The sequence below is a fragment of the Leptosomus discolor genome, chromosome 1, assembly GCF_034619465.1.
Source record: "Leptosomus discolor isolate bLepDis1 chromosome 1, bLepDis1.hap2, whole genome shotgun sequence".
In the NCBI taxonomy this organism is placed as follows: Eukaryota; Metazoa; Chordata; class Aves; order Leptosomiformes; family Leptosomidae; genus Leptosomus; species Leptosomus discolor.
In genome coordinates this window covers 143,590,915-143,615,737 of record NC_141391.1, presented here as the reverse complement: position 1 = coordinate 143,615,737, position 24,823 = coordinate 143,590,915, and the positions used below count along the sequence as shown (strand labels likewise).

At 40.7% G+C, this 24,823-nt stretch overlaps 1 protein-coding gene across 1 annotated transcript in view; it reads right to left on the bottom strand.

Moving 5' to 3' along the window:
• The window catches only part of ITPR2 (inositol 1,4,5-trisphosphate receptor type 2), a 262,967-nt gene that overhangs the window by 156,633 nt on the left and 81,511 nt on the right, over positions 1–24,823 (bottom strand). Inside the window, exons 14-22 of the mRNA XM_086466499.1 lie at positions 23,757–23,898; positions 22,813–22,971; positions 21,686–21,858; positions 19,155–19,274; positions 18,868–19,053; positions 17,983–18,234; positions 16,815–16,959; positions 15,726–15,876; positions 52–245 (exon numbers count right to left, since the gene is read on the bottom strand). Coding sequence (XP_086322625.1) covers positions 52–245; positions 15,726–15,876; positions 16,815–16,959; positions 17,983–18,234; positions 18,868–19,053; positions 19,155–19,274; positions 21,686–21,858; positions 22,813–22,971; positions 23,757–23,898 — 1,522 coding nt within the window. The remainder of the gene's footprint in view (positions 1–51; positions 246–15,725; positions 15,877–16,814; positions 16,960–17,982; positions 18,235–18,867; positions 19,054–19,154; positions 19,275–21,685; positions 21,859–22,812; positions 22,972–23,756; positions 23,899–24,823) is intronic.

Below are 24,823 nucleotides of genomic sequence, written 5' to 3'. Positions count from 1 at the left end.
TAAGTAAACTGTGAAATGACGGCTATGTAACATTCCACCAAGCATTATTACCTGCAAAATCTCAATGATTTTCAATTTGGTGTCCATTACGATCACATCTTCACTGTCTGAGGTGCTGGCTTGCTTGCTTGGGTGAATGCTTGGCTGTACATCAGGGGCACTGATGGGAAATATAGATCCTCTGCTCAGCACCATTTGTGTCATCATCTCTCCTACACCATGGATGGTCCTCATAACATTGTTTCCTATGCATTAAACAAAAATACATACTCATTTGCCACAAGTAAAGCTTGCTTGCAAAGCTATATATGACACATACACCCATGTCATCAAACCCCTTTACAGTCTTAATAGGTATATTGAAAAGTAAGTCCTCAATTCCTGTTCAAAACTCAGGAGAAGGAATTCATTCAAATTACCTAATGGTTTAGGGACAAATTTTCTACACCAATTTTCCAAGAGATCATTTCTTACAGGTCAACAGATGGAAAAGATGCCAAAACATTTCCACAGCTCTGTTAACCCTGTTAAGTTAGATATGCTTGACAGTAAGGCTGCTTTTGGCACTGCAGAAGCTGGAAGGAGACTATCCAAGTATCTTACATGTTACACTGAGAGAGAGTAAAGACTTGAGGCCGTGCAAGTCTGACCAATCTCTGTATGTGGTCCAAATGACAGGCCACAAACCAAAGCCAACTGACACAACTAGCCAAGCATCACCCTTCAAAAAAAGTCCCAGGAGAAAGTCAGGCCCTGAAGGCTGTCCTGAAGGTCAAACCAGTATCTGTAACCATAGTGCCCTTCAGAAGTTATACCTGGGGGAAAAAGTTATTTTACAGTCATGCAGCAAAACACTTTACCCAGTCTAGTTGCAATGGTTCCTATCACAGATGCCAGTTCAAGCAAAAGCTACCAAGAAATACCATCTGTTCCCATAGATTATACTGGTCTGTCTTTATAGTGAATTTTGATATGAAAAGCATCTCAGTGAATCAGTGACTATCTTCTTCCAAAGGTGGGGAGAAGAAAGAAAAAGAGTATCGTCCTACCTACCTACATGCTTTAGTTTCCTTTCTTGCAAAGCACAAATCTGAATGAATGGAGGAAAGGAAGGGAATGATAGCATCTCTTCGCAGAAAGAGCACCAAGACCAAGACTACACCAAAAGCAAACAGGAGAATGGAGGAAATGTAGCTTTGCTGAGGTAAGCCTGAATAGTTCTTGTATGCCTTTTAGTGCACTTTAATCACCATGCAACTGACAAGTTTTACTTCACACTGAAGAGACCCTCTTCCCAGATAATCTGCTGTAAAAAGCCAAAGCTATATTTTATTTTGTTAGCAATACCCTTCTCTTATGCCCTTCTTTCTTCAACACATAGAGCTCAAGTACTGCCTGCAGGGAAAAAGGATGCCTTCAGCCCTGACTTCAAAAGGAAAACACACAAAGAAACTGCTTTTTCAAAGTGAATGAGGCAGATTAGTGTCACGTTTGAGGTCCCATTCAGCATCTGGTCCGGTGTGCAATCACTCTGAATCAGTCTTTTAAAAATAATACTTCAAGTCCCTACAAAGGAGGGAAAAAGATATATTTCTGACTTTGCATGATGTTAGGGAAAAAAAAATGGAAGTCAAACTAAGGGCTAGATCCTCACATTAGGCAGGCACAAAAAGTTCTCCTAACTGCTTACATTAGTGTAAAGCAAATAAAAATATCCTTCTTGCTGCAAAATGAAAATGGTGCGTTTTCCTTTCAAAGCAAACAGCTAGGAATAACATTGTACAGATCTATGTCTCTGCCCCCGTCCCCACACCCTTTGTCCCAGCATGCTAAACATTTATTGACCATCATTAAGTGCACCCATGTAAAGCTAGATTACTAAGTGGAAGACCTTCAACCTTTAAAGTAGCTTCAGTTAAACTGACTTTTTGCATCTTCTTCATCTTCAAACCATGAAATAAATGACCTCATTCATACCTTCCTGTCCTTAATGCTGACTGATAAGCCCACAATCAGACTCATAGGTTGTGCATCTGCTTTGTGGTCTGCAATATCCCTGCTCTACATTTCAGTTGAGAGGTCATCATCCTCTCTCTCACAACATGTTTTCAAAAACCCTTTCACTCAATTGTACAGAAGCAAATATAAATAGAAGCACTGCTATTTGGAAAGCTCAGGAATTCTTTATAAAACAACTTGAGTCAATGGGGTTACCAGCTGATAATTAAACCACTTAAGTCTAACACAAGTCCAGAAGGTATTCTTCTCAAAAACTAGATACAACTGCCGTTTGTCCCAAATGAGGCAAAATTCCACTTTATCTTGAAAAGTTCCTGCCCACCCTTCAAGACTGAAGTCCACTCAGTGTAAAGTTAACAAAAAAGGTAGTCTCTTTTGGACAAGGAGTCAGGCAACACCTTGGAGAAAGAAAACTGGGATTTTGCTTAGAGCATACATCTCGCTTATTTTTCAGCTATCACAGCTGCACAGGCACCACAGGGGATGGGATTCAGCTCCCTCTGTGACCAAGGAATTAGTCAGTCTCTCTGCATTTCAGGACCACCTCCATAAGTGAGGAGACTACTTTCTCCATCTCTAAAAAGGACAGTGGGAGGCCTGATATAATAAAGGCTGGGAGGCACTCAGCTAGTGTGATGATGGAGCCTATAAAAGCACCTAGGAAATAAGAAGTGAGATGACTGCTGTCCCTTCCTTTTACCCGTGGAACATCAGTGGTAAAAGATGGTACCAAACCAGTGAGCAGTAGCTATGAAGCTGCTTCCCAACAGCATCAGTAACAAGGATAAACCTTCTGTCCGCAACATTCCTTTACTATTGACCTTCATGCAATTGATCTGAACATCTAGAGGCGGAAAAGCAAAGGAGGATTAAGGTGGTACTTATCACTGCCGTTTCAAATTGTATTTCATGAATGCATAAGAAAGGACTTTAGTGAGAGAAAAGTCTACTTACTCCAGTTTTAACTGAAATGGGTAGTGACTCAATACTGTATTATTTCTGCCAATGACAGCAGTGAGACAAGGTGTCATGGGTAAACCCATCTCAGAAAACTTCTTAACTGCCTGATGCTGACTATTATTTTCAATTAACTCAGAGCAGGCTTGGGGAGAATATTTTGAGAGTAAAAATAATACAGCAACTGGAGCAATTCAGCATTCTTTTCAGGAAAGATATTTTAACAACAATGTTTTGTAGGGTGCTGATGAAATGTAACCATCTCTTAAGAGCAGACAGCAGTCAACCAGCACATTCATGCATGGCAATGAAGCAGCTGACTGTGTTTCAACACTGGGAGGAACTGCTGTATTCTTTGAAAGAAGCCATGAGGATCATTCACGTACATAAAGAGTGGGCAGTAACTTCTCTTCCAAAAGATTCCCCCAGTAATCAGCACTCATGGTGCTCAGTGTTATCTGTCCAGCCTTGGAAGTCTAGACCGTGTTAAGCATGGATTTAAATCTATCACTCACAAACATCAGGGGCCAGCAGCAGTCTTGCTGGTGAGTTGTTTCTTCTTACTATGCTTTTGTGTTCTCTTGGCTTTAATACAGTATCTCATCAGGAAAGGGTATGAGTCTCTAAGGTAAGGCATGCAGAAAGGTTATTGTGGCTTAAAAAGTGACTGACTGCATGTCAGCTAAGCCTGCAACAATGCAAGACAAAATACACTGGCTCAATAAAAGAGATCTAAGTTCTCAGTACATATGCACACAAGGACTAAAATAACAGAGCTCTGATCTTAGTTACAGCTCCAAAGTGCTTCCTGAATACCAATGCCCAAGGAAAAATTAACTTACTGCCTCAGCTAGTAAACTGAAGTCAATCAGGAGAGATAGCAAGTAGACGTGAACCTTGATTACTTTTCTGTGCACTTTGCTAGAGATAAGTGAAGAGAACCCTGAGCTGTGCCTTCATACAGTACTGCCACCCTTAACCTGCTGACCTCCATCATTTGTTGTCTTCTTTGAGGTCAAGATATTGACATTTATATATGGCTGAGAAGTGTGGCAAGGAGAGAATGGTCATTGCAATGTTGTAAGGTGCTAGTGTGTGCAACCAACCACTTCTCTCACCAGCAAACCACTGCAAGAGTGCTCAGAACTGCGACTGCCCATCAGAGGAAAAGAACACAAGGCAATCTCCGTGAATCTTCTTCCATTTTTCAATTTTCCCCTCCTCTCCCCAATTCTTCCCCTCTGCTCCTCCTTCTGTCAAGACAAGTCAGATGTCAAGAACCTTCCATAAGCAGTGAACCCATTAGAAATACCTCCTGTTGAATCATATGGTCTCACTAGGTTAGCCAACAGAAGAGTGAAATCACTTTACGCACAAGTGGTAATTTAAAGGAGCTGTAGATTGACAGGTACTGAAAGCAGAGGAAAGAAGAGAATGCTTGTCAGGTTTTGAAAAGACAACTGCGCATCTCCTTTTCATTACTTTTTATTACAGTGATCACAACTTCCTAATGAATATCAGTTTCTGACACAAAACTGTAGCACATAATCTCATACAATTTGGCACGATTGACAACACAGCGGCCTCTCTGAGAAGAAAGACTTTTCAGAGGAGTCAATTATGGGAAAAAAATAACAACCACCCAAGTAATCGAAACAGTGGATAATTTGACACTTCATTTTCTACATAAACATATTTTCTTGATAAGTCATTTACTGGTTGCAAAAATTCTAAAAGCAGAATATAAAAGTAAACAACAATCTGCTATGTAATACAGTATGGATGGTAAGTGACAAAATACCATATTCAGAAAGAAAAAAACTGTCAAAGGCAGCTGGCAATTTATGCCTTTTCTTCAAATTGTTCCTAGCCAATTGCTATGCAGCATCCTCAGTTTGCTCTCCAGTACCCACAGCATTTTAGGTATTTCACAAATAGTGCAGAGAAATATGTGGTAGCTGAATGTGAACACACAATGGACAGCCTCAAAGGCTGGCAGATACAGCAAGTAGCCCTCTACTCCACAGATAACCCCAAGACACCAGGGAACTGACTTGCAGCCTTGTTTATTTAAAAATTAACTATATGCACCCCATCTGGTCCCTAGTTGCCTCAGAGGAAGAGAGTCTGCTCTTACTAACATTATTGTTCAGTCTTCCTCAACAGAGATCTAGGAAAGATGGATTCCTAGGACTCCATTTTCAAAACTGCTCAGCCATTTTTAGCTCGAACAGTATTCCACAGTGCTCATCTCCCTACTCATAAATGTAAAAACTCCCTATATTTTCAAAAGGATTTTAACACCCAGCAGCTCTCATTAGGGACTGAAGAAGCTGGATGCTCAAAGTTTTTGGAAACTAAGTACCTAAATAGGAGCTGACATACAATAGGTTCTTCAAGAAATCTGTACTTAATGACCAGAAAAACGTACATTCATCCACTGCTCCAACACCTTTCATCAACCTGTCCATAAAAGCTCAACACATTCTTCAAACTTGCTCATATAAAAGGGGCGCGCGGGGGCAGGAGGGGGAACACAACGACAAATGAAAGGTTTTGCAAAAACATGGTATTTCTCACATCCTCTCTGTAATTACTAAGTTACAGCGACAACTCTGTGATGCCATCAACCTGAGCATGCTTTTGACTAGGACACCTGATGCTTCAACTTCTTCCCAACACTTTCTAGAAAACACTTCCCTTCCAATGTAGCAGGGCACAAGCCAGGCAGCATGTACTACCAACATACTCAGCCCCTCCTTGCCACGTCAACTTCTTTCACCACAGCCCTTCAAGGCGTCCTTCCCCATCCACAACCCAATGAAGTCCCAAAGCCTTCTCAGTCCTCCTCAGCCACTCTCATTTTTCCCAGGAAATTAACTTTTACCAACTGTAACACTGATGAGGCAAAATTGAATTTTGCCAGTGTGCTGGGGAAGCTTTAGGCTGGTTTTCAAGCTCAGTGCTACCTTAGGAGATATCTGGCATGTCGCTGAAATTCCAAAACCTTTACCATCATCAAAGTAATTTTTCAGCAAAGCTGACCTTGTCTCAACCCATGCCTCAGTGTAGATGCATTCAACCATATTTTACGACAGTACTTGTAACAGCGAGTCGCTTTCCCAATGACTGCTGAAAGAGAAGCCTTGACCCCAAATGGCCTTGACTTTGTGGATTTCAGTGAGACCTATACTATTGCTCCACTGTAAGCTTCTTAAAGTTTCAGTGCCATCTTAAAGCATGCAACACTGCCAGTCCTTGGGGACCCTCTGGCAGAGAACTATATGCGCAGCGATGTCTCGTTACCAAGGGCTAAATTAAAAGCCCAATGGCAGCTTTAGCTCTACATTTCTTTGCCTTTGTTGATTTGGCTACATTGCTTCATGCAGTTTAATTTTTCTGCGTGAAAAGTTATAGCCATTTTTAAGACATATAATAACAACACTTCAGTACCTAAAGGAACACATTTTATTTCAAATCCTTTAGAGCGATATATTATTTGCCAGAAGCATTAAGCCTTACAGCTCTGTTTGTGAAAGAGGCATTAATTTTTACAGGTTTTCTACAGAATTTGCTCATAAAGACTGCAGAACCTACCATAAACAGGCCAAGAATCACACCTTATTTCTTCATTAACCCATTTTTCATCGCTCAATAACTAGCTAACCTCAGGTAAGCCTCACAGAAAAACCTAATGCATGACATTAAGGGCAAAAGGGGAGGTCACTTCTACATTTTATATAGCCCTCAGAACTAATGAGGCAAAACAAACAAAAAAACCTACAACGTGCAATGCACATACATTTGCTACCCACTCCCTGAGTGAATCTGGCCACCCCAGCCTCCACTTACACACAGTATATCCACAAGCCCTCCCTTTTTCATTACAAACACACTACTGCCCAGCCATGGTGAAACTCCATGAAACTTCACCTTCTCCTGACATTTTGCAGGTTCTCTTGTTGTCCATTCCCAAAACCACAAAGCAGTGTGAAAAATACAGCTTTCATGCCATGGACATAAGAAGAAGAAGGAAAAAAACACATACATCAGCATACTGTCCTTGAAGGTAAAAAGCATTATGGGAATCGAGCTTTCTAGCAGAGTTACATCTATGAAACAGATATCGATTCCTAGAAGAGCAATGGTCTTGGAATCACATTAATGCACAGGTCTCATGATGAGGGAAAGAACAAGGAGAAAAGAGAAATGTTCCATGCCAGAGAATTAAACTGTCAGACTAACGCCCCCTTTGGTCTGAGAATATTCTGCACTGAACAGTAGTTGCTTCACTATAGGCATCTGACTAACACAGCTAACTTTCCTAAGGGTTAAATCTTTTTTCTCTCGTAACCCTTTTTTTTTTTTGGTAAACTGCTAGCATAAATTACTGCTCCAGTCTGCCAGGCAACCACTGGCTCATTAGCTCTGCTAATCAAAGTATGCCTCAAGAAGATAATTCAAATTGTTAACTAGACAAAAGAGCAGCTAACAGACATTGATGCAAGGCTGAGAAACAATATAGTAATTTCTAATAGTCCTAGATGAAATCTGGTCCTGCTTGGTCACAGAGGACCCATAGGCACAATAGAAATAGCAGGTGCAACCTTGTTCTCAACCCCGTTCTAGTAGTGGTTTCGCTGGTGCATCTAAGCAGTATGCATCTCTACTTGCAGCCAAGAGGGCTGGAAGAAAACACTACCTCTGTTCTTGTTCAGTTGAAGCTGAGGGACTAAGCAGACTACCAGAATGTATCAAAGGGACAGAAGACTGGACGAGAACTCAACGACACACAGAATCACAGAATGGTAGGGGTTGGAAGGGACCTCTGGAGATCATCTAGTCCAACCCCGCTGCTAAGGCAGTTTCATCTAGAACAGGTTGCACAGGATCATGTCCAGGAAGGTTTTGAATATCTCCAGAGAGCGAGATTCCACAACTTCCCTGGGCAGCCTGCTCCAGTGCTCTGTCACCCTCAAAGTAAAGAAGTTTTTCCTCATGTTGAGGCAGAACTTCCTGTGCTCCAGTTTGTGCCTGTTGCCCCTTGTCCTGTCACTGGGCACCACTGAAAAGAGCCTGGCCCCATCCTCTTGACACCCGTCCTTTAGATATTTATAAGCTTTGATAAGGCCCCCTCTCAGTCTTCTCCAGGCTAAAGAGCCCCAGGTCTCTCAGCCTTTCCTCATAAGAGAGATGTTCCAGTCCCCTCATTTTCTTCATAGCCCTCTGCTGGACTCTCTCTGGTAGTTTCCTGTCCCTCTTGAACTGGGGAGCCCAGAACTGGACCCGCTAATACACAAGTACTCCTTTGCAGAGAGATCATAGCCCACCAGTGCTGAAGTTGTCAGAAGAGAGTGAGGGCTCCCCCATTCTGACCCACGCCAGGGTCAAATCCTTTGGGGTACATCACAACAAAGCAGCAAAGCTTGCAGTGTGACACACGGGTCAGGCTTTTCATGATACGTTTCAAAGACATGTTCCACAACCTCAGGACACCTATGGACAGATATTTCATCCTTTCAGTCTACAGGAGGGATATACTACCAAGCTAAAGACCCAGACATAACAGTGAAGGAGCTGGGATGCTTGGCTACCAGTTTGAATAGGTAAAAGGAGGCATCTGTTGAGCCAGTCATGAGAATGATTCTCATGTGAGAATCACAGAGGCAGGAGCAATTGGAGCTTATTATAGGTAGTTTTTAAAACCTGTTTTTCAAAAAGACTAAGGATAGCCTTCCTTTGTGGAAGTGAAGGGACCTGAAAGACTCTAACTCATGTCAGTGAATGCTGCCTCACGAAAATTGTAGCCATTTATGTAGAGCTTCTGAGGGAAAGACATACTCTGCAGATAACCCAGGTTTGCACCACTAAGGGCTTTTTCAAATTGATGCCCAGCACTGTCAATTGCATCTCAAAACACATGCAGCTTAAATTCAAGGAGGTATTTCCTTGCATGTCATTATTCTCCCTCCCAAACAATGTTAACTAAATAGCACTGAGTGGCATGGCAAACGTAGCTTGCCTGATAACACTACCATGTCATTTCATCTTTCAGACTTGACATATGCCGTAGCTGCATGGTTTGACAAAAATCAGCTATTTGAAAGATCAAAACACACCTAGAGAAAGAAGTGCATTTTAATTCACAGGGAATAAATAACCAGTATTGGACAAGGCAGATTGGCTCCTGACTCCGGAATGATACATCAGGGTGCACTTATTAGGAAAGCAATGACTTTACCTTTTAATTAAAACTGCAAGAGATTATAATGTTCTTGAAAGGAGCCACAATGACAGCACTGTTAAATGAAGTCCTCACTTTCTCCTTAAGAAAAAAAATGCCTCTTTAGAATACAGGTAGTATATTTTGTAAACACCAGAATTAAAAGGGAAAAAAGAAACAGAAAAAAAAATCTTCAAATAACCTCAACAAATGATTCAAAGTTAAGACACACTGATTGAAAAAAACCAGAAGTTCGCTGCAACATTTTCAAATCAATTCATTTTTAGGATGCAATCTAGGTAAGAAGCATTTCCAAAAATATACATCTTTTCTTTTTCCAGGATCCTATCTCACAAATGTTTCAGCCAACTTTCTCCAATCTGTCTTCATCAAATAAGGTCACACCTGAAAACTACATGCGCACTAATTTAATTCTGGTTAAAGTAACTGACAGTGGCATTAAAGTCAAGATTTTTAAAGGAAGTAAGGCATAACATTTACAGTAATGTAAGGATCTTTTCAGAATCTATGCAGAACCAAGATAGAGAAACTCATACATACAACATCAAGAACTACCTCAGCCATCAAGGTGATTCCAAATTTAAGCAAAGGATGGGAAAGGACATCTTGAGGTAAAAGTTTAATTAAGTCTTCATGCAACTTCCACTAAGCCTAAAAATACATCCCATTTTGCAGATTTGCTTCAACAGTTCAACACTTGTCATATATACTTCCTTACTTAGCAAGTAGTTTTACTGAAATAAGTGAGTCTATTTAAGAAATAAATACTAAACAGGGAAGAAACTAATGACAAAACAAGAGATAATGGCCTCAAGTTGCACCAGGGAAGATTTCGATTGGCTATTAGGAACAATTCCTTTACGGAAAGAGTGGTAGACATTGGAACAGGCTGCCCAGGGAAGTGGTGGAGTCACCATCCCTGGAGGTGTTCAAAAGACATATAGATGTGGTGCTTAGGGACATGGTTTAGTGGTGGGCTGGGTAGTGTTAGGGTAACGGTTGGACCTGATGATCTTAAAGATCTTTTCCAACCAAAATGATTCTGTGGTTCTAAGAAGACTCCCAATTACTGGTTGTCAATTTGGTTCTTTCAATTTTGAGGTGCACAACTCCAGCCAGGCTTCCCGCAGCCAAGACCCATCTCACTCTTCCACCCATCATTAATAGATATCTACCCATTCCCAAAATCCTGACTACCGTTTGCATAATGTAGAGCAGTGGCCAAACTAGTAAAAAGCCAAGCTCACCAGTTCCTTACAACTTCACATTACAGGAATCAGATGCTGGAAGCTTTTGTTGCTACTGAGCTGGAACAAATCAATGTCAATAATGGAAAGGCAGTATACCCTATCTTTCCCCAAATTTATTCTGTACTGTTTCCCACAGAAATCAATACTTTTTAACAAAACTAAAATGCAAGACCTATCATGTAAAATAAATAGATCCTATCCACAATTTTTAACTTTTATAGAGCTGCCACCTTGGATTTACTAAAGCTGCAGAATAGGAATTAAATTACTCTTCCATTTGGTCAAACCTCTTCTCAAATCACTCATCCTAGAACCTGAAAATCAACTACATTTCTGAATAGGCAAAATTATTGACAAAATATTGCTGTTAAATACCCATTTAATATTAATCTATGTAAATTTACAGTAAGATAGTGATGAGAATTAAAACATACAGATGCCAAGCTGGTATTCAGTAGCACTTTCCTACATTACAGTTACAGGATCAGGCAGGCCTGTGATGCTTGACGAAATTTAAACACATTTGTTTATACCATTAAACCATCAGTCCCAGGCACCATGGCTGGCTTTCAGTGTTTGTCAAAACTGGGTTTTAGAGCTACACTCCAAAGCTCCAAGCCCAAAGTATGAAATACATGTTCTTACTAAATTAAAACTAATGCCTAGACATTTGTGGTCGCTGACTGGATGCATTAAAAAACAAACAAACAAACAAACAAACTCACAACTTCTATAATCTCCAAAACTAATAATTTCCTTCCACACATTCACAGTATATACACAGAGTCACAGCAGATACAAAGAACAAAAATGTAATGAGTTTTGCAACTCAGGGATGCTAACTTTGCTTAAGAAAGAAGCTGTGTAAACCTGCACATCCCTGCAGCAATAATGTGTTAGAGGGTAATCTACCTGCAATACTCTGCCTTCAAAGGTATGACATGAATGTTGCAAGTATTGGACCTGCCAGAGAGGATACTGTGTACCAAGGCCCTTGCTGCAATCTGGAGAGGTATGGGAGAACAGAATCTGACCTCCTTTAAAGACAGGAACAAGTCACCCTCACCCCTAACTGACTGGAGGCAGGGCTCCCATCATCCGGAATGAGGGCAGGGAATAATCCATCTATCTGTATTTTGCGGAAGTTATGAATAAGAGAACACTTTCCGAAAAAAATCAACAGACCGTCCTGATTTTAGAAAATGCCAACACATTTTCAAAAAAACACAAAAATCAGGCTGAGTTACTTTCTATTCTAATTTTAATTCTATTCTATCTAATTCTAATTCTATTCTATTCTAATCCTTTTTACTTAATAGCCTGAGAGACCAGTATTGTAAGTCAAAAGGGACAATAAAAACCAAGACAGCTGACTGATAAAACAACTAACATGTTCTCAACAACTCAGTTTTATAACAGAGAGAGAGGATGTCTGTGTAAAAGGGGAAAGGGAACCTTTGATGTACAATCTTATAAGTACCATAAAATTGAAAAACAATGTATACCTACAGTCTTCCTGGTGAACAATCCTTACTGTCAGAGTGAGGGGGTGTCCTGGGTTACAGTGTAAAATGTGCCAAAAGAAAAAAAAATATATTCTATTACCATCTTCAGGAGCTGTTGAGACCAGGTGGGGCGGTGCTCCCTGCCTCCCCCCTCTGGACTATCTCCTGTTACTGGGCACAACAATGCCTTATCGCCTGACCCATCGGTAACTCGCTCCTGGGCTATCTCCTGTTAATGGCCCATCAAGGAACTGCCTCACGACTCCCCATCCCGTGGTGAGATGCTCCGCCCGGGGAGGGGGGGGAAGGAGCCAAGCAGTCCATGCCACATAAAAACGGAGATTTTGAACACCCTAGCAGCCTTTCTTCCACTGGATTCCCAGAGGAGCTTTTCCCCCCACCTGAGTTCCAGAGGACGAGAGCTACCTGCCGACCACTGGACCTTCGGAGGAAGACCAGACTCTTTTACCTGATTGCTGCTTCCACAGAACTACACCCATCACTTCAGAAGGACTGCAGCCAGCATCTTATCGGACTGCTACTGCCACCCTAACAGGGTGTCAGGTTGTATTCCTGACTCTGTCAGTGTAAACCAGTGGGTTGTTTGTTTTTTCCCTGCCTTGTGTTATATATATATGTATATTAGTAAAGAACTGTTATTCCTATTCCCCATATCTTTGCCTGAAGGCCCGTTAATTTCAAAATTATAATAGTTTGGAGGGAAGGGGGTTGCACTCTCCATTTCAAGGGAGGCTCCTGCCTTCCTCCACAGACACCTGTCTTTTTCAAACCAAGACAGGGGGGATCTAGATGAAATTCCTAAGACCAATTTCTCTGTTGGCCTGTTCATTCCTCAAGATACCTAGTGGATCCTGGACAAGGTGGATCCAGACTCCACAGGACTTGGGTAACATCAGTATTTTTGTGGTCAAGCTTGTTTGGATAGAAGTGACTGCACAAGACGCAAAGCAGTGTAGAATCAGATACCTGGTCTTTCCCCTTCCCCCAGAAGATAAAAAAAAAAGTACAAGAACATCATTAAGACACGCTAATACAGCAAGATCTCCCTATTAAACAGACTCAAGCCCAGTCTCAAGTCAGAACTCACTTATCCTTTGCATCATCTATAGCTCAACACATGCAGAGCCACAGAAGTTCCAGCCCACCACCACCACTCAGACAGAAAACATAAGCACTTTCTGCACCTTACTATGGGCTCAAGCACAAGCTCATGAAGTCTGAAAAGGCTGGACACAGAAGCAGTCAACTACACTACAGCATAAGCCAGCAAAACCCTGAGCTTGGCTCTTTCTAGCTCAGTGTGGACACATCGCACCTCAGCTACGGCTAAGTGATACCTAGCAAGGCAGAGAACACACAAGCAGATCTAGGGCTCTGCGTGTTTAGAGCCTCGTTCAAACCTTCTAATTACTTGTAGCAAAGACACAATCAGGATTTGGGTGCAAGACAATTACAAGGCTGGTTTTAAAGGACTGCTACCTGACAAAAGGTTTTTTTTAAATTACGGAAGGGAAAGGAAAAAAAAAAAAGAGTAGAAACAAATACTCAGCTGGCACAAACTCTCACAGCCCCAGGAACCAGAGCAACTTATGCCAGCCAAACTCCTGCCCCTATGGTCTAGTTCATTCCTCACCAGCATGCTTCCACATGAAACAAAGATAGGCAGAAGTTACAAGCAGCTGACGTTTCAGCCACAGCAGTTGTCTCCAGAACATCGGTAACTACAGTACCTGGTGCTTTCTTCTTGAGCTTCCTCCCTGATCTTAATCTGCAACTAAAGTTAATGCTTTTGTGTGGTTTTTCTTAATAAAAAGTACTCCCTTGTTTTGCTTGACTAATATGTTTTACAGATATGAAGTATGTTCTTCAGGCATGAAGTTCCATGAGCTGGGTGCTCAAAAATAGTGAATAGGAGTTAGGAAACTGGTTAAATTGCCTCTAAATTATTGTTGTGACATATGCATCTTCATAGCCTAGTGCCGCCCATGGGTTTAAAAGATAAACATCCATAGAGACAACTAGAGCCAAGAAAGAAGTTTAAAAGAATCTGTATAAAGGCTGAAACTAACCAAAGACACGTCAAAAAATCCCACCTTTTTTCCGCACCTTTGTTGCTGAAAGAATGTGAGACAAAAACAGATGTGTGACAAAAGTTCCCAACAAGGCTCCAGTCAATGGTTGAGTGTTACAAACAAGGCTACTGAGCTTCCATTTGCATGGTTGTGACATTTTCTGCATTCCTTCACATTCACTTATTTCAGAGTAAATTCATTGATTTGCATGGAATTGCTCTGGAAATTAGTATAACTGAGAGCAGGTCTGTTTGAAGTCAATGGGTGGTTCTTTCCTTTCCTATACAGCCTGAAAGGAAACCCTTCAACAGAAATAAAAGGGAATTAAAGATGAAACACAATTTTATGGGTGATGAAGGTGAGTAAAAACATTGAATGAGATGTATAATCAAAGACTTGAGCAGAGAGACAATTTCAATCTTGCCAATATGCCAAGATTGTATCTGGAGTCAAACTGTGTCCAGAGCCATTTAAGAAGAGAGTCTGCAATGCAGTATTTCAGGGACAAAAAAGGAAAACATAATTCCAAATGTCTGAACATACAGTCCTTCTCCAGTGCTGTAGAGGGACTGCAGCCAGCTATAGCATGTCTTAGTGTGCACAGTATTGCACGGAAGACTTTCAGGGGCTTTCAGTAAAGTGTACTGGCAGTGATGGAGGAAAGATCAAGAGAACCAGGCATAAGACTTCTTGGCTCGGGAATGACAATGACAGTCTACACTTCACCAGCGTGTGTGAAGGTCAAAGAAGAAAAAAAGTTATGAAGGATGGCACGCTCACGCAGGGCATCCACAGGAGCGACTTAGCAAAATGATGACAAGGAAAACTCAAGGCTGGGAAAAGGCCTCCCAGAGAAAATAGAAAATAATTGTTGTTTCAAACAAGACAGCTCATCCTTTTTGGTGCTGTGGGCCAGCTGGCAGTGCAATGACACTTACATCAGCCACATATTAAAACAGAATTTGCCATCAGTCAGTCACCTGGGCTGTCAGCTCACATGACTGTCACACCTCCCTTCCACACACATTGGAAAACTAAACTGCTGAGTTTCAGCACCTTCCTGGCAATGCTCATTCTTCAACCCAGTTTTAAGCCATGGTAGTAAAGACAGTGGGACATACAGTATTGCCCTGGGGCTGTCAAACAGGCACTCTGTTCCGGATTAAAAGAAGAATATTCTAAACTGACAAACACATGCGGAATATGGCCTCAGCTGGACTTTCGTCTGGTGCTCCTGCAGTTGTGGGACCAGTAACATCTTATTCTCCCTTTAAGTGAAGTGCCAAGACGACTAATAAACACTTGTGCCACATATGAACCATCATAATCACTGTGCCCAGGCACATGCTACCTGAACTTGCTTGGGATGTCCAGCGCAAGGGACACTGAGGCTTAGATCCAGATTTGAAAGTTCAGTTCCAAACATGCAAAGGAGCAGCAGTGCCAACACAGTAACGACAAGTCATCAACGCTGCAGCTCTGTTCAAAGAGGTTCCTTTTTAGCTGACTATCTTAATGTATCCTGCAATACATTCCTGTAGGTGGGATTATGTGTGAATAAAGAAACCTTGAAAGATCAATGAGACATTCCATAAATTATTTCCAACCTAAACAATGAATTATACACTGGAATAACAGTCTTTGCTGCTTCTCTCACCTCCATCCTGAAACTTGCTCAACTTTTCGAAGTATGATGATATAGGAACTTGAACAATATCTAGAATTGCCAGCAATGTCCGGGTCAGCCTGAGAAGCTCACTAAAACTGTAAAAGCCAAAGTATATGAGGTTTCGAGCCAGGTGTACCACCTATGAGAAAAAGAATTTAAAAATTAAGTAAGTTTCAACAACCTTTGAGGTATTTGGCTGTGCAATACAGTTGCATTTCACACTGATCTAGGGTGCATTCAAACTAGTACAAGTCTTTCCACTGATTTAAATGGGCATTGCACTAAGGCCCGTGTCATTAAATGTTTTTCAGAGTTAGACAAAACAATTGGTCAGTCAAATTACAACAGACAGCAAAACCAACATGAGATTTAGGAAGGCTTGAAAGGATAAAATTGCATCTGGGAAAATAGATCAGACTGAGAGGAAAGACTCCAGGAAATTGTTTAAAGAGGCAGCAGCTGTGGGGAAGATGGAAGTCAGAAGAAGAGTAAAACAACTGTGGTAAGTTTTAAAGGAGGTGATTTCAGATGACCAGAGGTAAGAGTGACAAAACTTGGGAAGTAAGTTGGAGGAAGAACTATAAAAGCTGTAAGTGTTTCCCCTTTGTTCAGTGTTACTTGAATCTAGAAGATTAAGTCTATCTAAAGTTTCTGTCAGGAATTTCAAACAACATTTAAAACACAGGATTACGTTGTTCATAGTATTTCCTTCAGTGTCATACCTTTACACAGAGAATAGTACCTGCTTATATTGAAGAATCCCTGCATGCTAGCTCATTAACGTGGGCAGAAAGGGCATATGGCCATTCACCCACACACATATCTCTCCTCCTGCCACCGAAATGCAACCATCTCAGGAGAGGGAAGGAAAAATACAGCTGTTTGACAGCAGACAGTAATATTATTTTGTGCAGTAAGAGTCATCACCAAGAACACTGGAACTAGGAAACGGTGCTTCTTTAGGACATTTTACAGCAACATTTATTCTGCAACTACCTTTATTTTGAAAGAACCAATGTCAACTTATCTGAAGTGAGGAGGAATACTGTAAGTAGGATGCAGATAGCTGAGAAGTACCTCAAATGTAAGTTTATTTTTCTCTTTGTCTCCAAAAGGAAAAGGTTGATTTACAACTTCTTTCAAGTACTCTTCTACAAATTCCATAGTTAGCGCAAATTTTCTCTTCATTTCATTCCTTGAAGAGTCTGTGAAAGAATCATACCTACAACACAAGGCACAGAAGGAAGGAAAATTAAACACCTCTAATACCAGGATCAGCTGTCACTAAAGAAAAAACAAACCTATTGCAATACTATGAAATTACTGTTGGTTCTCTGTAAGGAGAAGGGGTAGAGGTAAGCCGATTCTTCATACATATGCAAAAAGGATGCACAAACCTCCCCTCCAACAGTACCAGGAAGGGTTGCAGTGAATGGGAATAATAGAGATGGGAAAATACTATGATTCTGGCAGACAGCACTCTTAAACCTTGCTGTGGCAGTTCAGTAAGTCACTAAGTCTCATCTGTCCTCTCTACCCATCAGCCAGAGTTTACTATTTCTGCAAGGAAGAAAAAAGGTCAGGCAAGCAGCTCGGGACAGTCAGCATCCTCCTTTGCACCACCACCTAGGACTGATTTTTCATATATGTCAAACCAGTCCTTCACTGTCTGCTGCAGTGCTATACTACTTCTTTAGCTCTTCAGTCAGATAATCCCAGTCTGGGTCTAGCCCAGTGGTGCTGCTCCATCAAACCAATTAAACCAGAGAGGGTTTCTACTGAAGTCAATGGGCCTTTCTCCCATACTTAACACATGCTTAAGTACTCTGCTGGATGGAAGTCAAATCCTCTGTGAACCGTTTCTGGAGCAAAAGCTGTACCTAACTGTAAATTCTGGCTTTCCGAATGTGGCTTTCAGTTGAGCTTGAAGCATAAAACCAAATTCCAGCCTAGCAAACCTGTAATGTTACACACAATTGGATTACTTCAAGTTCAGTTAGTCTGATGAAAGGCCATTCTATTTTTCCCCAGCTAGCTCCCTATAAGTGAGAAATGAAATGGAAATATTTTGATGTAAAGCTACCCATGGAAGTTTCCAAGAGCAACAACAAATAATAGCTCTGTGCTCTGCAACAAAATACCTTTTCACTTGTTGTGTCAACATTAGACATCTACAGCCATTTTGTTCTGAGACTAACCCCTACAAAATGCTTTTGTACTTTAGTTTGAAACACTTTCAACTCACTCATGAATTGTGATCTTCGTAGGAATTTCAGTCCACAATCTGGCATATCTGACAGGAACTACAGATTCCTGAGGATCTCTGTCCACATGCATGTGTAGCATCAGCCGACAAAAAGAAGCCCGGAGGTCATAAGGGAGGCTTTCATCAGACATACATCGTAGGATCAAGTCTACCGACAGCTGTGCAGAAATCTGGTTGATGGCAAGATACTGGCGGTCCAGACACATTCTTGCAAAGAGGTTCAGTTGGTACCTTAAAAAAAGGTAATAAAACATGATATTCAAAGAAATAAGTTGCAAATGAAACAATGTATCTCAGAATCTCACTCTACAAACCTGATGTGAGCCCTTCTGATGTCAATTTGAAAATTAAAAACCGTGACTTTGCTAAGCAAGGGATCAACTTGCCATTAAAAATGCTAACACCAGGTGCCAGCCCCATATGAAGACTGGGCTCCCGTTGAAACTCAAAGAAAGCATTGTTCAATGGAAGGCTGAAGCATTTGGACTATTTGTTTTCAACCAGCATAAGACACTGTCCCATGATCCCATTTCCCCTCTAATCCTAAGGACACTCCTTCCTCAGAGCACGCCTTGCTTCCAGGGCAGCACAACCTAAAAATAAAAGCCCAATAAATAAAAGGTAAGAGGCAAAATGATAGAGACACACAAAGAGCTGTCATGAGCAAAGAAAACTCAAGATTTGTCTGGAATAGCCAGCAGAGATTGTGATGCTTCCTACAGAAAAAACTTGAAACAAACTTTTAATCCCGGTTTCTGGCAAGACCTGGTTTCCTTTTTTGATATTGGCAAATGAACTAGATAAGAACGCCACCAGGATCTTCAGAGAGTTTACATTTTCTTCCATTTGAATAAGCAGGCTTACCTGTAGTAGGTAAGAACTTCTAAATCAGCTTTTGTGCCCTCCTTTGCCTCCTGAGCCAGATGCCTGATAGCTTTGCCATGAGGCTCCTTGTTACTGTCAATCCAGTAAAGCCACACTTCCTCTTCATCAATGTCATCCGAGATGACAGGGCATTCCAAAGGATTGTCCATTTGTGTCGAAACCAGCCTGCAAACACAAACCATTCACAATGGAGCCACTAGCAAACTGCTACAAATATAATAACAGAGCACATAACAAAGATGTATGTTCTGATTATGGATGCTCACTTGGTCTGAATGAGAATGTCAGCATTCCCTGGGCTCAGCATAAACTTGCAGATGAGTTCCTGAGTTACTGGTATTGCTGTGGTGTTAGACACACACAGGTCCGATAGATAATCCAAGAATCTGCAATCAAAAAAACATACATATAACAGAACATGAGACTTAAAATACTACCCAGAAACATTGCATACATCACTAATATGCTCAAAGGAGCATATATCATGAGAATTATCAACATACGATCTTTGCTGGGTCATACTTTTACAACTCACAAGATGAGTAATAGCTTTGACAGCCACCCTGAATGGTGCTGAACAATCAGTCAAGGAGAGAAAAGAAAGATATCCCAAGTGTGACACTTCTCAGCAAATCAAAGGCCAAGGAGTTGTGCCAGAACTTAAGAACAGACTGAGGCTGTCTTAAGTTTGGCTGGAAGGGTAGCTCCACTGAAGGCCCTCATCCTCGTCAGGATCCAGAAGCAAAAGTACCCGTTCTCACTCATCTTCTCCACCAGGTAACATGCGTCTCCCTAAGCCAAGTAGCAAGGAGATGTTACTTGTGCTGGAGATAGTCATGTGCCTTCTGAGAATCTCCATTGCACTGTAGGGGTCCATACCTCCACCTTTTAAAGATGCCTTCTAAAAACTCTGAAGTGACACAGCCAACAATTGTGAAGAGTGAAGATCTGGCAGGACCTGAAGACAGGACCTCTGTATTCAAAGAGGTCATTCCACATAAAGCAGAAATAATAAAGCTTGCATGGAAATGTGTTTCCTACTAATTTATCTCTCAAATTTAGGTCTTCTGATGTTTAACAAGGTTCAGGCTGAGGCTTTCCTTGCAGTTGGGACATTTGTTAGGTATTTGCTTCTTGGATTCCTCTGTGTGTATTAACAGTAGTCCATATTGCAGCCTTTGCCTCACTGGAACATAAAAAGGGCCTCTTCCCTCTATGTAGCTGCTTCTTTTTATGATATTCGTAAAAACTGAGTATCTCTGAGCCCACCACTCCTCTAGAAAATGTAGCTAAAACTGGGCAAGAGCTCAAGAGGGAATCAGAAAACAATTTCTGCATTAGCATAGACCACACTCCCCACAGAAATCTGGGAACTGCAAGGGATGAGTACAGAAAGCATTTTTAGGGTACTTAAGAACAATTTTACCCATCACTGAAATGAAACTTTTTGGCAACAGGTAATTAACACTGCACAGCAATATTGCATCACAAAGATAATATTAAGTAAACAGCATATAATTACATAGAATTCTGGGGGAGTTAGTTAGTTGGAGCTAAAACTCAGGAAGATTTTAAATTTTGTAGCTCATGTGGTTTAGTGCATACTGCCACAATTCTTACACAAGCAGTACTGAAAAAGTCTACAAGACTGTCCATAAAAATACGTGTCATAAGATCAGGCCTTTACTGTGCAAATTGCTCCATCTTGACAAGGTGTATTTTTCAAACATTTATTGCTCTTGGACTTCAGCCTTGAAGAAGTCAATACACAGCAGCTGCACAATGTAGTTATGCAACAAATACTATGACATACTCCACCACAAAAAGAAGTGACATGGGATTGTCAATAACCACTCGGACACTTCAGCACTGAGAAGGAGCTGATCTCACGTGGTTTCCTCTTAGTACTGACCAAACCCAACACAGTTTAGCATTGGAGAGGCAATGAGATTACAGACTGAGGCAAAACGGTTGCAGACATATAAAAAACAATTGAAGCAGTGAAGCACCAGGGCGTTGAACAATATCCTTAATCGCTAACAGAAAAATGGTATTCACTATCACAGAGGACATTATTTGGCTATCAGTACATTACTTGCTCATATTTTTATCACTCTGGTAATTTTACAACTGAAAATCCAATGAAAAAGATAGATAGATAGATTTTCCATTAAAAGAAAATAATCCATTTCCTTTATATTCTGACCTAAAGCTAATAAAAAAATTTTCCAACTGAGTGCAGTTCAAGGCCAGAATTCTTCATTTGGAACAAGATCTGTTCTAGGGCACATGTTTTTACTGGGATCTTCACTGCCCTAGGCCCCTTTCAGGTCTGACCTGGAGTCAGAACCTGCAGGAAAACTGATATTAATAAAAGCTTAGAAAAATTGAAATCTGTGTAATTTGCACCACAATTATTAGCACGGGAATCCACACAAGTGGCAGTTTCACAGAGAAGCTGCAGAGTTATGAGAAATTAAAATTTCTGTTTGTTTCTATTTGCCCCAGTCTGAATCAAAACCAAATTTTCAAAATTGCCCTGTAAAGTATAAACCATCTTTTCAGTAAGCTCTAATTCCAAAATGCAGATATGGTCAAATCCCAAGAATTATAGGTAGCTCTGATATTTTCTAGCATGACAATGTACATGTAGGGTTTTTGTCTGCCAGGTCAAAAAAAAAAAATTAAGCTGGGAGAAAGAGATAACAAAACAATGAATAGGAGGCAGATTCACAGCTACTACAAATATAAAAGCCTATCAATACAGAAAAAGAATGTTACATGGACCGCTTCAAACCTTGGCTCTCGATTTCTCCTGAGTAAATTAACAAACGTCTCTATTTCTTTAGCTGTGATGTGTTTCTCTAACAGTTTTCTGTTGTTGTGCAACAAAGCTGTGATGGTGTCTTCTGCCAGAATATCATAACCAATCTGGGACTGCATGACGCAGAAGTTCTTAGCAATATATTCCTGAAAAAATGAAAATTCCCATGATGACGTGTTAAGCAGTAATGTTTTTCTTTTAGAACCAGAAGCATCCAGCTCAATTACCAATCAAAATAACCCTCCAAGCTTTCGTTTCTGAACTGGCCTGAACAAAGGAACATCTGAACACCTAAAACATGTACCCCAAGAAACAGATATTAGGGATGACTAACTCTTCTTATTTTTTCATAAACCAAAGGAATGAATCCATGAAAGCACATATAAAAATTCAAGAAATGACAACTAATTTTTTTTACAAGGAAAAACCAAAAGTTTTTTATAACATTTAAAAAGCTTTCTTTCCTGAGTCTTCCCTCCTCCCTTTATCTTCCCTCCAAGACAGAAATATTTCTGTAAAGCATTAGAAAGGAAACAAAGAAGCCACACATATCAGTCCCAAGTTTTATCTCTAGTCCCTTTAGCCCCATGAAGTTAGAGCCGTTTTTCCCCACTGCAATGTGCAAAGCACTCAACACCATGTTCTGAAATACTTCTTGCCCACGGGGAGTCTCCAGCAGCGGGAAATCAGGCTACCCGATAGACTAAGCTCTGGTCTGATTCGCTGCCATCCCCCTACAAATATTTACGCAACAGAAGCAAGACAGTTTTGCAGACTTCCCTCTTTATAATCCAGAGTCCAAGAGACTCATCTTAATAACAGAAAGCTCATGAATGAGGCAGTGGACCCCAATCTTAGTCTAAGCCTGTGAAAGTACAAGGTGAACCTATGATACTCATTGCTGATCATTCAATTCATATACAAATGCCTAAAAACCAAAACCACTGTTCCTCAGTATGAGGCAGTATATGACAGTGACTTCTTACTACTAACCTACACAAAACCCAGTCCTTTCACCATTACAGAATCCCACTTGTAAGTGCAGAGAGTGACATATAATTACAGAAATCAGGAGGAAAATTACCTAGAATACCACTGACCTGGTTCTTCCTATAGTCCTGTTGGGAATGTCTGAGAACTCTGTAGCATAACCTTAACATGTATTTGTATGGGGCATATCTCTGGTCACCCAGGTCTTCAAGTCTCAGCATCGATCCTTCACCTTTGTCCTTAAAAGGAGCTTTGAGGATGCCAAATATCTGATCAAAATCAAAATTGCTGAGAATGAAAGTCAAACCTAGATTTTTGCTTAACTCATAGCAGCAGTCAATGGAAATGACTTCTGAAGGATCAGCACAAGACTCTTATCAACCCAAGTCAGAAGTGAATCACTGCACTTATCTACATATGACTAAATACAAGTGGGGACACAATCTCAGACTTTACAACTCTATGCATTTAGCTTTACATTTCCCACCAATTTGATTGACATTGCTTTCTCTTTACTGCTGTCCCCAATTTTAAACATTGTTAGTTAGGTGCCTTAACTTTGGATAAATTAAGGATGAAAAAGGAGGACAATACAGGCTGCTGTCCAATTTCATCCTTTTAGCTTTTTTTTAAAATTTCAGTAAGCTACTTAAATAAAATATTAATTTTTATTTACATACAGTTGGCCCTCATACGAACAAGTCAGGGATCCATAAGGGCATCAGAATTTTTCCTATATGAGGAACACTTGCAGGATTGGGACCATGTTGCAAGCTTGTTTCAAATTTCATCAACAATTTGCTATCAAATGTAGTCTTAAAAGTCACCAGAATCACATGAAACTAACAGCCATCAGACATGGTCCCTCGTGCTTCTATCTGACTCACAGACCAAGAGGTGAGCCTTGACTAAGTAGTGACGTATCCAGCCGGTCAACCAGACAGAAACTCAACACAGCATAAGCCAAGTTACCTAAAAATAACATTTTCTCAAATCTCTCTTTCCTACAGTCTGTTTGTAAATACCAACAAGTTATTAATACAGTAGGACAAACCTGAGCCAATATATTTTGCTCCCTCATTAATTTTTGTCGTTCCCGGTTTGGCTTGGTAATGACAACATCCAAAACTTCCTGCCCATTATTAGGCACATCAGCAACAAAGAAAATGAGATCTTCCAGTAACTTGGTTACAAACCTAAGATGAACAGACAAATCGTTATTAGATAGTCATTCAACACTTGCTAGGATTCATTAAGAAAGAAAAATCACCATTTAGAACAAGCTCTATCTAGTGCAATGGAACTTCAATCACTACAAAGTTAAGTTTGACATGTACTTAAGGATTCCAGACCGTGGGGTTCAGCAGACACTCAAATCCATCACAGGGATGTTTACTAAGGCATTAAACAACAGCCAGAGGGAAAAAAAGAGAAAAATACAGGACACTGGATTGATACAGAGTATTCAGAAATCCAAAATCTATACCAGCTGGCCTCAAGGCCCAGGAAGAGTAGAAAGACACTCTCACACAGCCTAGCAAGGATTTTTATACTTTATCACAGAAATGGGTCCATGAAAAGAGATGATGGACTCACTAGAGGAATAAAAACATTCTGGCACTAGACTATTTCCCTACTGACCCAAGAAACTGTCGAAAAATTACTACATTTGTTTCACTCACAAAATATTTGGCAGAAGCAAGTGCTAAAGAGGACAGAAGCAGTAGTAATTCCTTCGCTCCTACCTTCAGAAAATGCAAAAAGAAAAAATACAAATGCAAATGCAGAAAGAAAGTGGTCATTGCCTCCTTACTAACATACCTCACTAGCCATGCACAGAGAGAAGTAGCGATGGCCAAAGATTTCAATGAACGTCCCTTAAAAGAACTAGCAATCTTTTACAAACAACGGAGTAAGTCTCCTACCCTGGGGAAGCATCATCTGAATATGGACAACATCTAGTCTATAATTACTGAACCCTTAGGCATGCTATGAAAGTGCCAGAAAGATGCCCAGTAGATTTTCAAAGTCACCTCTGGGAGCCAGACACAATGATCACATTACCCACCAGAGGGCTGGGCTGTTCAGCTAAACCCTCTGAGTGAGCTTTAGCTTTAAAAG